The sequence below is a fragment of the Rhea pennata genome, chromosome 7 (genome assembly GCF_028389875.1).
Source record: "Rhea pennata isolate bPtePen1 chromosome 7, bPtePen1.pri, whole genome shotgun sequence".
Lineage (NCBI taxonomy): Eukaryota > Metazoa > Chordata > Aves > Rheiformes > Rheidae > Rhea > Rhea pennata.
Window position 1 is genome coordinate 36,185,651 of NC_084669.1, and position 13,756 is coordinate 36,199,406.

General features: G+C 54.9%; 1 protein-coding gene across 2 annotated transcripts; it reads right to left on the reverse strand.

The window, feature by feature from the left end:
* Positions 1-277: 277 nt before the first annotated feature.
* Positions 278-7,573, reverse strand: AIFM2 (apoptosis inducing factor mitochondria associated 2). Of its 2 annotated transcripts, none has more exons than XM_062580581.1 (9): positions 7,529-7,573; positions 6,920-7,116; positions 5,628-5,743; positions 3,884-4,003; positions 3,417-3,509; positions 2,990-3,098; positions 2,642-2,794; positions 1,726-1,926; positions 278-724 (listed from the first exon to the last, which is right to left on the reverse strand). In XM_062580581.1, exons 2-9 carry the CDS (start codon positions 7,092-7,094, stop codon positions 573-575), a joined length of 1,119 nt encoding a protein of 372 aa, XP_062436565.1. In that variant the 5' UTR covers positions 7,095-7,116; positions 7,529-7,573; the 3' UTR covers positions 278-572. The 2 variants fall into 2 exon arrangements, with proteins under 2 accessions (XP_062436565.1, XP_062436566.1); XM_062580582.1 differs by lacking the exon at positions 7,529-7,573 and adding an exon at positions 7,210-7,503.
* Between the last annotated feature and the right edge of the window lie 6,183 nt (positions 7,574-13,756).

Genomic DNA, 13,756 nt, shown 5'->3' on the forward strand with positions numbered 1-13,756 from the left:
TTAACACACAAATATCAGCTGTTACCTGAAGTATAGTGTTGTGTAAGTTACAAATTAAAGCTGCTGAGGAGATGTAGCCACAAAGCTGCATTATACTCTGAATTCCAGGATTAGTATAGCCATGTCAAGGCTCATGCTTTCCAGAGGCAGCTTTTTGTCTCCCTGTAAGCTGCATCTTTACCAAAGTAACAGGTAGATATTGGTGATAACTCACCTTTTAGAAGAGCAGACATGGAGAATGCTGGGGAAAAACCTACATAAGAACAAACAACAGAGATTTTGAAAATCAATGTTTATTGTTACAAATCAAGGTAAACCAAACTTCTTGCTCAGAGCTACCTCCACAGGTAAGTTAAGAAAAACATTCCTCCCCTGCTTTTACCATGAGAGCTTCTGTGGCAGCTCATTTGGAAAGTGCCTTCATCCCCTTTACAGCAACACAAGGCTTCCTTTTACCGCACCATGCTGAAGAGCGGCTTTAGGCGACATTGTAGGAGACAGTATCAGCCTGCCCAGGCAATGCCATCTTTCAGTTTGTAGAGCCTTCTCTGGTTTGTTTATTGAACTCCCTACTAGGGCATTGTCTGCCCCATCGTCTTCCAGCTCTTGGAGACAAAAAGGTCCCGGCTCTTCGCAGTAGTCACCAAGAGACGTCCTACATAGTAACCGTTAATCTGACCAACCCCATCGTTCTTGCCCATTGAAAGCAAGAATGTTAGTGACCCTGGAAAGGAGATGCAGAGGAGTAAGTGCCAGTTAAAGTTAAGCAGTTTCCAAGCTAAGTATCCAACCCTACTAGGGTTTGATATGTCTCCCCTGTAGGTGTTGCACTTCTCCCACCTCTCCCTCCCCCTCCCAGCTGCCAAGCCCAGTAGCCCATGTACTGTATGGCAAGTGGAAAAGTCAGAATTCTACAGATGCAGACCTAAGGAAAACTGCTTGCAACACTAGCCTTTCCACCATCTGCTCTACCTCTTTCGTTAATGAGACTTGTTTATTCTTCCCCCCTTCTAGGGAAGGGTCAGCCTTTGGAAAACTGAAGGCTAATTCTGGTCTTCCAACTGAAGAAAGTCAGAGGAATTCTTACTGTTTTAGAGCTGTGCAATAGAAGGATTTGGCTGTCTGTACTTGTGGCATGGAGTGACCCTCTCCTCTCAAGACTGAGTCCAAGAAATGCAAAAATACAAAATTTAAAGTAGACTGGGCAGCCATTCAAAAATGAAATGGCTGTCCAGTTATTCTCCATCCATATGCAACAGCTTTCAAGGTTGAAGCTTAGTAAATATTTACATCAGTTGCTGACTAATGAGATCCACTCCCTAGCTAGATTTTTCACTTCATGTTTGTGGTATAGGTTACTTGGAGAAGGGAGGAGAGAGTCAAGTCATTTCCTTGTTCCTAGGATTTAATTGGATTGTATGCAATTTAAGGAAAAGGAAACAAGTTTGACAAATAAAACACACCCACCGAGATTTATCAGCAGATGTTAGTGAAGAAAGGACATTTTGAGTACATAGACACTGTAGAAGTTAATTACCTGTGTCACTCTTCGACTGAACTAAGATGAAGCCTAGGCTATATCTATCAATAGTCAACCCCAATTGCAGGTCCCTTCATTTCCAGTTAGCGTCCCGTGCAAGTTTCAATATGTACGTGATACACAAAGCTGTCCTCTGCAGAAGAGGAGCCCAACAGTTAAGGTAAGTTCCTAACACCTGGCCTTACCTGGCTGGTAGGTTTTAAGAGACTTGTGTGTCAGGCTGTTGATGATGTTTGTCACCACAATGTTGGCATGGAGCCCAGCATGGTAGGCCATTTTTGGTTCCCTCAGATCTGCACAGTCCCCAATGGCATAGATGTTCTCATAGCCTTCCAGTTGGAGATGCTGGTTAACTTTCAAAGCACCATTACTTGCCAGTTTATCTCCTGTTTTGCCAAATAGAAAATTTTCATAAGGATTTTTAAGTTAGTTGCTAAGAGCCCAAAATACTGTTGACTGTCAGTGACATGTTTTACAAGTGAATTTTTCCCCCTTATTTCTACATGACAGGGAAAAGATGTTTTCTGCTTCTCTGTGGTTAATTCTTGCACGTTCTCAGGCAATCAGTTGTCCTGAAACATCAAAGTTATTAAGAGCTAATGTACACAGCCGGGGAAGGGGGGGGGAAATGTATAATGGTCATACTGCTTTATAGTTGTGCTGCAGTTGAAATTGGGCTATTAGAGCAATCAGACTGAAGATGCCCTGTGACACTGATGGGGTCACCACCCTCAGCATTCTTGCTGCACTATTTTTGCTCAGAACTCAGCCATCGTGTATCTGGGATCAAATCCTAGCCTTGGTGGAGGTAGGAGTTACCATCAGTTTCTGGGTTGAATCTGTCCCATCCTGAACTAGGACACTAGGGTTCCTTGGACATCGTAGCAGAGGGAGCAGAAGATTGCAGACCACTTGACATATGGTCTGTTCTGCAGGCTTCAAAAGATCACGTTTCACAGTCAAGTATTTAATGTCAGAGCATTTGCTGTATCATGGAATCACCATGCAGGATGTATAAGTTTGATTCCTGATGACACAAATCAAGTACAAGACACTGAAGAACTGTATTGCTTCCCCCCACCCAGTGTTTTTTTCACTTACCAAACGCACTGGCATATGCTGAAGAGTTAATCTTTATCCCTGTGCACAGGATCACCATATCAGCAGTAACCTCTGTGCCCTTTTCTGTCCTTACTACTGTATCCTTCTGGAACCGGTTTGGAGTGAAGTTCTCAAGGTTGCTGACCCTCTCACCTGTTGTAACAGAGAGCTCAGGGTCACAAGCCTTCACTGGCTGCCCTTTCCAGCTAGCCCAGATGTTGCTAGAGAAACAGGAATTCAAGGCAACTATGCTTAGTCAGAAACCAGAAAGGGGTGCTTTAGCTAAGGAAAGAACTGCTTGTAGAGCTTCAGAGTCTCAATCTTCAGAGGCAATTGTTAAATACATACTTAACAGGAGGCGCACTCCTTTCCTGAGGAGGATCTCTTTCACCTCCTGACGGACGCTGTGTAGCAGCTCCACGTCAGCTAGTGCAATTTTTGAATGAATGAGGGTGACCTGTTGAGGAGAAAACAGCAAAGGGGGGGGGGAACAGCAATGGGAGAGAATTCCCTGCATGCAGGGCAGGAAGCGCAATAGATAGATAGCTTCCTTTTATCCCTCTTAAGGCCTAAGGGGAGAAAGCTAATGAAAGGCCTCTGGAGCCAGTCACTGCTGGTGGCAGGCTGCAGGAAGCTCTCAGAAGAGGAAGAGGTCAGCTGAAGGCTGCCACTATGGAAGTTTCTGATCTGCAGTGACTAAGATACTTCCAGCGGGACCCATCACAGAACAGTCTCAGAACGTGGATGAAGTCAATTGCAACTAACGTGCTACTACCTCTTTGGCTGGGTACTCTGTTTTGATCTCTGCAGCCATCTCGACTCCAGCAGAACCACCTCCCACAACCAGGATGCGCTGAGATTTTTCAATCTTGAAATAAACAAACAGGTTACAAGAGAACTGTCTCATGGAAGAAATTGCCACCAGCCCCTCAGCAAGCAGACCTTTCCACTGTTCAGCATTAGTCTAACAGTAATAAGTCACCTAGTTTGTTAAGCGGGGGAAAAAAAAGAGAACTCAGGCACTCTTATCTATCATAGCACTGTTGAGCACTTCAGGTTTCCCCTTGTGCAGATGTCTGATGGTCCACTGCAGCGTGCTAGATGAGACGGCACGTGATCCCTGTTCTGGCCTGGCTCCTGCTTCTCAAATACAGGTGGCTCCAGGCACCCATAGCGGTATCTAGAACATGGAGGCTGAATTAAAGGAGGCAACACTTCCTAGGAAAGAAGCTGACTCCTCACCTCCTTAACCATGTCCTCATAAGTCTGGATGGCACTTTCCATGTCAATGACTTTGTTGAATTTTCCAGGGAATGGCCCATCACTGCCTGTTGCAAGAATGAGATGAGAGTAGTGAAGTTCCTGTGAAAGACAGAAGGTAGAACAGGATGTTAGATCTTTTAGAGAGGGCCTAAGACACAGTTGTTTCCTCCTGCATACTATTCACTTATCTCCTACAGCCCCCCACTGACCCTCCTTTAATTAGGAAACCATTTGCCACTGTTAGAAAGTTACTTCAACAAGAGACCTGATTCAGGTGAAGCCATGTAACTGCCTTTTTCGGGGTTTGAGAGAAGCAGTTCTCTTTGGAAGAACTGAGTGTTTTGAAAAGGCTACCATAAGCTTACAGGAAACTACTTGAATTCTCCAGGGACAAGAAGAGCTCATGTTTAAGGGACCTCGGTCTCTTTTCTAGGTCTAACGGCTTAGAAAAGCTGTGAGTTGGGATATTTATGTCCACTGCTGAAGTTACCATCACAGTGGCTCCAGCGGTCAGCTGGAACACAGAGTTTAGAGTCTGGAGGGAGACATGTACATACAGCCTGACTTCTCTCCTTCACCCTCTTCTGAAGACTCTTGAGATGCCCTGGCTGAGAAGTTTCCAGAGCTGCTGCCCATAGTTTTTGCTGGAGTTACACAAGGATCTTTGAGCTCCAAGGTTGCATGTTGAGCTCCACATCCAGTCACAAAAATAAAAGATCTGAGCACTAGATGGGGTGCAGTATTTACTGCACACTCATTCCAGTGCAGCTGTAGCCACTTAACTTGGATAGAGGGGATATTGCTTTTCAGTGCATACAGGCAAAGAGTCTTTCTGCCTGAGCGCTTCAGGATGACTTAAGCGCTATAGTATTTCCAGAAATGGTTTTAGAAGGGACAGTCGGGGGCCTGCTTCACCCACCTTTCTGGGACAGCCCTCTACAGAAGTAGGTCATTGGTTTCATTGCTCTCTACCTCCTGGAGTTTCAGGGCAAGTGTTAAGCATGAGCATTTAGCTGCCTGCCCACAGATAGTAGAAGCCTAGAGGAAAGCAATCAGTGCTTTTCAAAAGGGCTTGGCTTGGGACTTGCTTGGGGTCAAATGTTTCAGCCAGCCTGAGATTTAGATCAGAACAGGAACCTTGATGTGTGCGTGAACTCTGAGCCCCATGGCTATTTGATAGGTAAGGGTCAGCGTGCTCAGCTGAACTCTACTTTAGGAGATTTCCAGGTTGTTTGCCACAACAGAAAGGCTTTCCTGGAGCTCATCCAACTTAAAGTGCAGGGTCCAGTTTGTGCGTTTCCCAGGACAGGATTCCATCCAGAACACACACCCCATTGCTTTGCAGATGAGTTATACTGCTGTTCCCATTCAGGAGGGGAAACTAGACCAACTTCTGTTAGAGCTGCCCCAGGCAAGACAGGGGCGCATTTTGCGTGCCCAGATGCCCTGCGATCCTACTGCTCTTGCTCTGCTTCCCCAGAGGGACTCCAAGCACAGACAGCAGTTTGAAACCTTAAGTTCAAGTCCCTTCTCCAACCAGACACCCCCAGTTAAAGCCAAAATAGCCTTGATTTGGAGTACTGCATTCTCACAGTGAATACATAGCTGAAGAACCTCCCTGAGGAGAGTTTCACTGGCTTTCAGCATTAGCAAGTGATCAGGTAAATACAATCAAGTTACTCATTACCACTTATTTCATCAGCTGTCGTGCCAGCACACCCACCTCACCGTCACTGAGCAAGACTTGCTGCTTCCCAGGGTCTATTCCAACAACTTTGCCTTGTCGAAAGCAGTCCCCAAAGGTGACAGAATAGGAGATGAAAGTTTTCTTGGCAAATCCTGTAATAAGAGGAGACACCAGCAAGAAGATCTCCCTGTGCAAAAGTTAGAAAGCCCCTGTTCCCTTCTCTGCTCAAGTGATCCTTGCTTACATAAAGAGCATTGTATGCAACTAGGACCCCGGGCTGGGCCTCTCTCCTAATATGCATTATTGCTGCCCGGCAATAAGCTTCAGGATCATTTCCCTCAGACTTGACAACGCAGGATCAGCCTCTCGGAGGTCCTGTGACATTTCTGAATAGGTTATTTAATGCAAATTTAGATTGTCTTGCTCCCTGTTGAGAATCTCTTTTACTGATTTGCCAGTTATTGCTTCACTGTGATTTAAGGCTTTTCAGATAGGACGACAGAGGCTTTTCTTTGTCATATTTACCTCTCAGACCAAACTTTTGCAGTAGTTTTGATGCTTGTTCCAAGCCTTGAGTGCTGGAGTTTCCCCCTACGCCCCGAGCCACTGGAGTAAAGGGGGTACCCAAAACTCCTACGTGTAATCCCAGCACAAACCCCGCAGTGCAGACCAGCTCACTGGCAGAACGCTGTAACCCCGGGCCTTGCAGTTAAGCTGCTCAGCATTTCAGGTACCAGGCAGGCAGGATCACACCACTCAACTGCCCCTTCCAACTACTACTGGTTTTAGCTTCGTCATCTTCTACCCCTTGTGGAAAAAAAGGCTCTGATTAGGAAGCACTCCCCGTGTTCCTGTGGGCCATGGGTCATTTGCCGCGTAATCCTGCGGGAACAAAGCCAGCCAGCTCGGGAGGAGATGGCCTACCCTTTCGCCTCGGGGAAGGGCCCCATCTGCCTCCACGCCCTGTGCGCGTGCATGGAGGCAAGGACTTCCCTGCGATCCTCCAGCAAGCTGCTCCGGGGAGCTGAAGGCTCTCGAGCCTCTGGGTTTGCCGAGCTACGGTGTTAGCTTTGCACAGGTGGCCTGCGGGTCCTCCCGGAGCTATGCATTTCCTTTCCAGACAGAAAATGTCAGATCTTCCAGCACAAATGGGGCAGGGAGGGCACTTTATTTAGCCTGTTCCTCACTCTTCCCTGAGCACCAGTGAGTGGCTGCAGCCAAGACTGGATTAGGGTTAGACAGATCTGTAGCGGGGTGTAAGAGGGAGCTGACCTACGAGGAACCAGGCAGGGGGAAAGCTTGTGGTCATAAGGCTGTTAGGGTCTTACCGCTCTCCACTGAGGCCCGGAGGGCACCGACGTTGTGATGGAAAGCATCTCTCATATCCACCAGCACAAAGGGGACTGCCCAGGACTTCAGCTGGCTGGCAGCTGCGATGCCGCCAAAGCCACCTCCAACAACCACGACACGCACGGAGTCATCCACGGACAGCCTGGAGCCCATCGTGGGCGGCACGGAGGAAGAGCTGGAGGGGGGAAGAGGAAGAAGCAGCTCTCTGAGTGCCCCTTTCGGAACACGAAGGGCTTCATCACGGCTCGAGACGGACACGACTACCGGCCTTTACTCCGGGAGCAGCCTAGCTTCAAGACAGCTCGGGAAACCAGGCAGGCAGCTGCGGCAGCAGCCCGCTTTGCGCTCCAGCTTGCCTCCCGGGTCCAGCGCCCGCGCTCCTCCCCTCCGCCGACCGAGGTCTGCCGCGCGGGGCGGTTGCAACACCGTGCGGGGCAGGCAGGCCGCGAGGAGGAGGAGGGAGGGAGCCTGCAGCCTTTGCTGGCTTGCCGCCTGGGGACGGGGCGGCGGCCTCCGGGGGGGCGCGCAGAGCGCTCCGGGGGCGGCGGCAGCCCCCGGCCCGGCCCGGCCCGGCCCCGCGCACTCACCGGCGGCAGCAGCGGCGCCCGCAGCCCGGCGCGGCCGCCTTGCTCCGCCCCGCTGACTCAGCGCGGGCGGGGCGGGCCGAGCCGGGCCGAGCCGAGCCGGTGTCTCTCAGGATGCCGGGGGGGGGGGCCACGAAGCGGCCTGGGTCCGTTTGCCTTGGCACCGCTCCATCGCGCTCGCAGCGAGGGCACTGCCGGCATCCCGCCTCGCCGCCGCGGCGCTGGCCGGGCCGGTCCTCTGCAGGGCCCCGGAGACGCCTCGCGGCACCTCTTCCTCTCCATGGTCTTCCTGGGTTTGGTACTTTCCTGGAGCCTTCCAGGAGAAGGCATGTAGGCCAGCCCTCGACTCCTGACGGGGAAAATGAAATCCGAAACAGTGACGTTTTTCGGGTCCTTGCACTGCCGTAAACAAGCCCTAAAGGTTCCTTTACGGAAAAGCCCGACACCCGTGACCGAAAGAGACTCAGTGCCGTGAGGCCGTCGCTCCGGCCGCCGTTACCAACCCAGGGTTACGTCTCCGGCCCGGCTGGCAGAGGCTGCCCACGGGCCGAGGGCGGTGACTGCAGCCCGGCAGGAGCAGGGTGCTGGCGCTGCGAGCAAAGCCGGCGACGGGACCGATGCTGCAGGCTGCGCTGACGCTGAGGCTCTGCGGTCAGTTCTGCCAACCCCGAGCATTAAAAGGTGACGAGCTCATCTTAAAAAAAACAGAAAAATCTGCTCCAGATGGCAGCAGGAAAAGGGGCTCAGAGAGGGCTCTGGGAGGGGGACCAAGGTGGGATGAGCCCAGCATCGCCACGGTGGGGGTACTGGGGTGTAAGGAGGAGCAGGGAAGAGCAAGACCGTACGGGGCTTGGAAGGTGGCTGTGACTCCTGGAGAAGGGGGGCAGAAGGCAGAAAAGGAGGCTTACTGTAAAAAGGACATCGCGATCACGCGCTCTCACAGCTCAGAAATCACACCTCGGACGTTCGGCTCCTGTGGCACGCCAGATAAATATAGCTGGCCGGCGATGCGGATAAATATAGCTGCCGCACACACTGCAGCGTTGTGAGCGGACGAAGCCGTCCCCAGGCTCGTGCGCTCGCTTGGGAGGCCGCTTTCTGCACCGTGTCCGCCTTCGGCGGGCTCTGGCTCTGTGCTGGAGCCCGCTCCCGGCGGCGTCGGGAGCGAAGCTCCCAAGGGGGGAGCCGGGAAGGAACCACGGCTGCTTTGGGAAGAGGCACGCTGCCGCCACGGGCTGCGGGCTCGCAGCCCCTGCTCGCTCTGGCGAGGGTCAGCTCTGCGTGCGGAGAACCCGTCTTCGCGGCCCTTTGCCTGGAGATCGGCTGGTGGCTGCCGGCGCGGGCGGCGAGCGGAGCGCTCTGCTCCCCTCGAGAGCGAGGGGCCTGCCCCGCGGCACGCTCAGCCCGCGGCCGGCACGGTCCGGCGGAGCAGTCAGGCGCAGAGCCCCCCGCTCGTCCCGGGGCCGCGAACGGCTGGAGGCGCACCCCAGGGGGGACCGGCTCCGAGCCCCACCTTTGCGTGCTCTCCTGGTGCCCAGAGATGCCTCAGCAGGCTGCTGGCGGCCGGACTTTGGGAAGGTGGTTCAGCGCAGCAACTGGAAAAAACAAAACACACCCGTATCCCTTTTAAAGGGACGAACTCGGCGATCCCCAGGCCCGCTCTAAGTTCCTCCCGCAGATTGCGTGGACGGCTCTTTTCCTCCCCCGGTGCTGTCCTCGCCTGCGCAGCTCCCCCTTGCGTTTCACCCCGCTGAGCAAAGCTGGAGCAAATCTAGAGGCCCAAGCCTCGAAGATGCAGAGGCTGAGGATGCAGTTGCCCCTTCCTCCGGTACCTGTGGGGCCGGGTCTTGCTTTTGCAGTGGCAGTTCTCCCCCCATAATGCCAGGCGTTGCATACATTTTACAGCAGAAACCTGCTACCCGGAAAAACTGAGCACTGTCATAGTACTTCCCTGTTTTTCCCAGTCACACAGTATTTCCACCAGATTTCCCCACAAAGAAAAAGACACCGTCCCCTCCCTAACGTGGCCAGTCCTAAGGCACATGTCTTCAAACCGCCCCCGAGGCGAAGGCAAAACCCACCCGCGCTTCGCCAGCGGTAGGTTTGGTTTTCATTCGTGTGCGTGCAAATCCAGACAAAGTCCTAGGAAGGCCAAGCCTCCCGAAGCAGGTGGTGCTTCTGCATGCAGGTGCTGAGGACCATCAGGTGAACCTTCTTTACAGCAGAAGCTCAGAGCCAGCTGCTGCTTCTGGAAAACCTCCGGGACAGCGTGCTGGAGACGCACCAACAAGAAAGGCAGCGCCAGTGGCAAGAGCAGTGCCCAAAACAAGCAGCTGAGGCGAAAGAAGCCTTTCTGAGAGACTCGGGAAATGTCGCATCGAACTGCTGGCAAACGGGAAAAAACTTTGAATGCTGAAACAGCGTGGTTGGTTGGAGAGAGCTTTCCGCGGGCAGGCGCGTGCTCCGCACCGGCAAATATTGTCGCATACCTCCTTGTTTTGCCGTTATTTCTCTGGCTGGCTGCGAACAGATGCCTACGGTACCAGAGAGCCGGCTCGCCCCCGCGAAGCTTTTCTCGCTCCCGCCCGCCGCGGCCGCCGGGGGGTCCGGTCCCTTCAGCCTCGCGCTGGCCCTCGCCGTGTTTAAGACCGCTGATGTCCCTCCGGCCGCGGCTCGGGCCTTGAGGAGGGGGCTCAGTGCCTCGCCGGGGGTCGCCTTCTGCTCGACAAGCCGCGCCGCCCGGCCCTGGGGTCTCGCCTGCGGCTCCCCGCCGCTTTTCCGGGGGTAGAGCCGGCGACTTAGCAACTCCCGTGCACCTCGGGGGCCTCTGCAGCAGCCCGGGATGGAAAACCAATTCAGACAGTTCCTGGTTTCTCTGCTTCAACAGTGGCTGTTTTTTTTTTTTTATTTTTTTTTGTTTTATAAATAAAATTTACTTTTAACAAAAATCAACAATTTTGTTTTATTTATTCTTTCCCCCCAAAAAACTCATTTTTCATTTCCACTTTTCCTGTGACATCAGCTAGAGAACAGCAGCCCCTGGCACGTTTCCATAAACCACAGTCCTCGGCCCCAAAATCGCCTTATTTTTGTCCGGCTGGATACGCGAACCACGTGTATTTATAGGCAGGGCCTGTGCACGTGCCAGCTCATAAACGGCTCGCAGATCCCGCGGGGAAAGGGATTCAGGAAAACCCCGGGGGGAGGGGGGGGCGAAACGCGCCCGTCGCGGCGGCTGAACCGGTCCTTGCGTGCGGCGAAGGGGCCTCGGCGAGCCGGCGGCCCCGGGGCTCTCCCGGTCCTCGGGGCCCCCCGCTCTAGGCGCCCCCGCGGGCGGCTCCGGCAGCTGCCCTCGGCTTTCCGACGGGCGTGAATCTTCGCTCCGCTCCGAGGCCAAACACGTGCCGGCCATTAGTCATTTTATGGAGCAGCTCTTTTGCGGGAATTAGTCGCTCGCGGTGCCGCGACGCGAGCAGGTGCAAGGCGGCTCTCCGTGCGCGTTGCCCAGCTCAGCCGGCGAGGCGGGCACGTCTCCGGCGCGGCTCGGCAGCGGGAGCCACGGCGGCACCTCTCCCCCCCCCGGGCCCGTGCCGGCGCAGCGCAGGGAAAGGGCCGGGCCGCAGCTCTCGAGGGGCGGCAGCGGAGCGGGAAGGGGGTTGCTGGGTGAGTTCTCCCGAGGAGCAGCGAGAGAGGAGGGGAGCGGGTCTGGGCAAGTCCTGCTTTAGCCTTAGGTTTCAAAGAAAGACCAGCTTTCACCCCCAAACTGTGGGAGCGCCCTGCTTACCCCCCACCCCCAGCATGCCAGCACAGCAAAAGCCCGGCATATAATAAGACTCTTATAATAAGACTCCTTAAAAAAACAATCTCACAGACAGGCAGCCTTTGTCTGAAGGTGTAATTACAGGATAAATATGGGACGTGGACCAAAAAAATGTGGTCTGGTCAGGCATGCCATCTCTTTAAAAAAAACAACAGAAAACAAGGCTGTCATTTAACTCTGAAAGGTGTGTGCGCGCTGCAGCCCCCGGTCCCGCGCTGGCCTGCAGGTCCAGGCTCTGCCCCGGGGGAAAGCCAGCGTTGGGGTGGTGCGACCGTATGAACACAGCAGCTCTGTCCAGGAGCGGCGCCGTTCGGACGCAGCGATCCCTCCCGGAGCCCCGAGCTGCGCCCGCCGTTTCGCCCGCTCCCTCGGCCTCCGAGACGCGCTGCGAGCCCAGCTCCAGCCCGCGGCCGGCAGCGGGGCGAGCGCCGAGCCGGGGGACGGGGAAACGCGCCGCCCCGGCTGGCGCTGGGCGCGGGGAAGAAGGGAGGCTGCGCCGGCAGCGGGCAGTGGGCGCCCCGCGCGGCTGGGGCAGGGCAGCGGCAGCGGTGCTCGGGCCTCCAGCAGAAGTCAATTGGGCTGTGCGAGCGCGCGAGATCGCTCGGGCTGCAGGTTTCCTTTTCATCCCATCTGATAGCGAGGTGGGGGGACACAGGGGTTTAGCTCGTCCAACCCCCTTAAACCAAGCAGGAGAAGGGGGCGGTGGGTGAGGATAGCCGGCCGAGCAGCAAGGACTTTGGTTCGGGGCCAGCCCCGTTTACACGGGCCGGTCTGTTGGTTTGACTTCATGGCCCAGCAAAAGGCACCTGCTGGGCTGTTACTGGGGACACTTTGCTGTCTCGGATGGACGCAGCCACCGATGGGACGGCTGTGCTCTGAACCGCTCGAGTACCTCAGCCCCCCGCACAGGTGCTTGCGGCCGGACTTACAGGCTTGCCCATGCTTTCATGGACGCCGTTCCTGATGGATACGCTACTTCCTACCCTTCCTGTGTCGTAGCACTGGGAGCAGCCCGGTACCTCCAGGCTTGCCCATGCTTTCATGGACGCCGTTCCTGATGGATACGCTACTTCCTACCCTTCCTGTGTCGTAGCACTGGGAGCAGCCCGGTACCTCCAGGCTTGCCCATGCTTTCATGGCCGCCGTTCCTGATGGATACGCTACTTCCTACCCTTCCTGTGTCGTAGCACTGGGAGCAGCCCGGTACCTCCAGGCTTGCCCATGCTTTCATGGCCGCCGTTCCTGATGGATACGCTACTTCCTACCCTTCCTGTGTCGTAGCACTGGGAGCAGCCCGGTACCTCCAGGGCAGAGTCAGCCAGGGCTCTTGGACCCACATTCGCTGCCCCCCAGACCGGCCTTCTCTCCTCCCTTTGAGCTTTTTGTACCGAGCTGAAGTCCGCAGTGATCTAAGGTGATATTTCGTAGGCTTGATCAGCCCCAACCACCCACTTAACAGGTACTGCCTTCTACTGAGGTCTTACCCTCCGCACTCGTACAGCTTCTCGCACAGCTGCTCTTCCCAGCAGACATTAACTGCTCTCGGTGCTCGCTTCCTCCAGGATGCCTTTCCCGACGGAGCCTGGCTTGCTTACCATTGCTTCGTTTTCCCTTGTGGCTCTGTTCCTGCCTGCTCCAAAAGCATTCACGTCCCTCTGCACGCCCCTTGCAGCCCCCTTCTCTGCACCTGGTTGCGCTGGGGCTGCCATCTGCCCTGCTAATGCCATCGCTCCCCAGACATCACCGCCAAAACACCCTGCTGTTTAAAGAGCAGAAGAAAACTCAAGCAGAGTGCGATAAGAAGAGAAAATACCGGTACCCCCAGTTTACAGGGTCACGCTGATGTGCTTCGCCGATGGGAGAAGTCAAAATGGCTGATGATGTTTTTCCTGCAGGTGAGTGATTTTTGGAGCCGCCTTCAGGTGCTGGTAGTCACCTCCAACTCAAACAAGAATTGTCTCTCCGCAGCAAACCCCGCCACGCCAGCGGAGCTCCAGACAAGCCCCGAGTGTCTCCGGCGGAAAGGCGGAGAAACAGCAGGGAGCAGCTGCCGGTCCAAAGTCAAGTCTGGATTAAACTGGCCGAGAAAAACATTAACCAGAGAGACCCCGTTTAGGCTGGGACCGGTACCTACATAACTTACTAGAGCTCTCGCTGGTATCGCAGCCTCTCCTGCCCCCTCGGGTAAGCCCGGTGAGAAGGAGCAGGCACCGGCCGGCACGAGCGCGCCTGTGCCCCCGCTGCTCCAGGCCACCTTGCAGAAGGTGTCTCTCTGGTGGCAACCAGCGCTGCCAGGGCGCAGCCCCGTCTCCCCCGAGGGGCGCAGCCCTGGAAGGGCGGCCCGTGCGTCTCTGAGCCGGGGACGCCGGAGGCGGCGCAGACGGGCACTGACGGCCCCGGCCGAGGGTGCG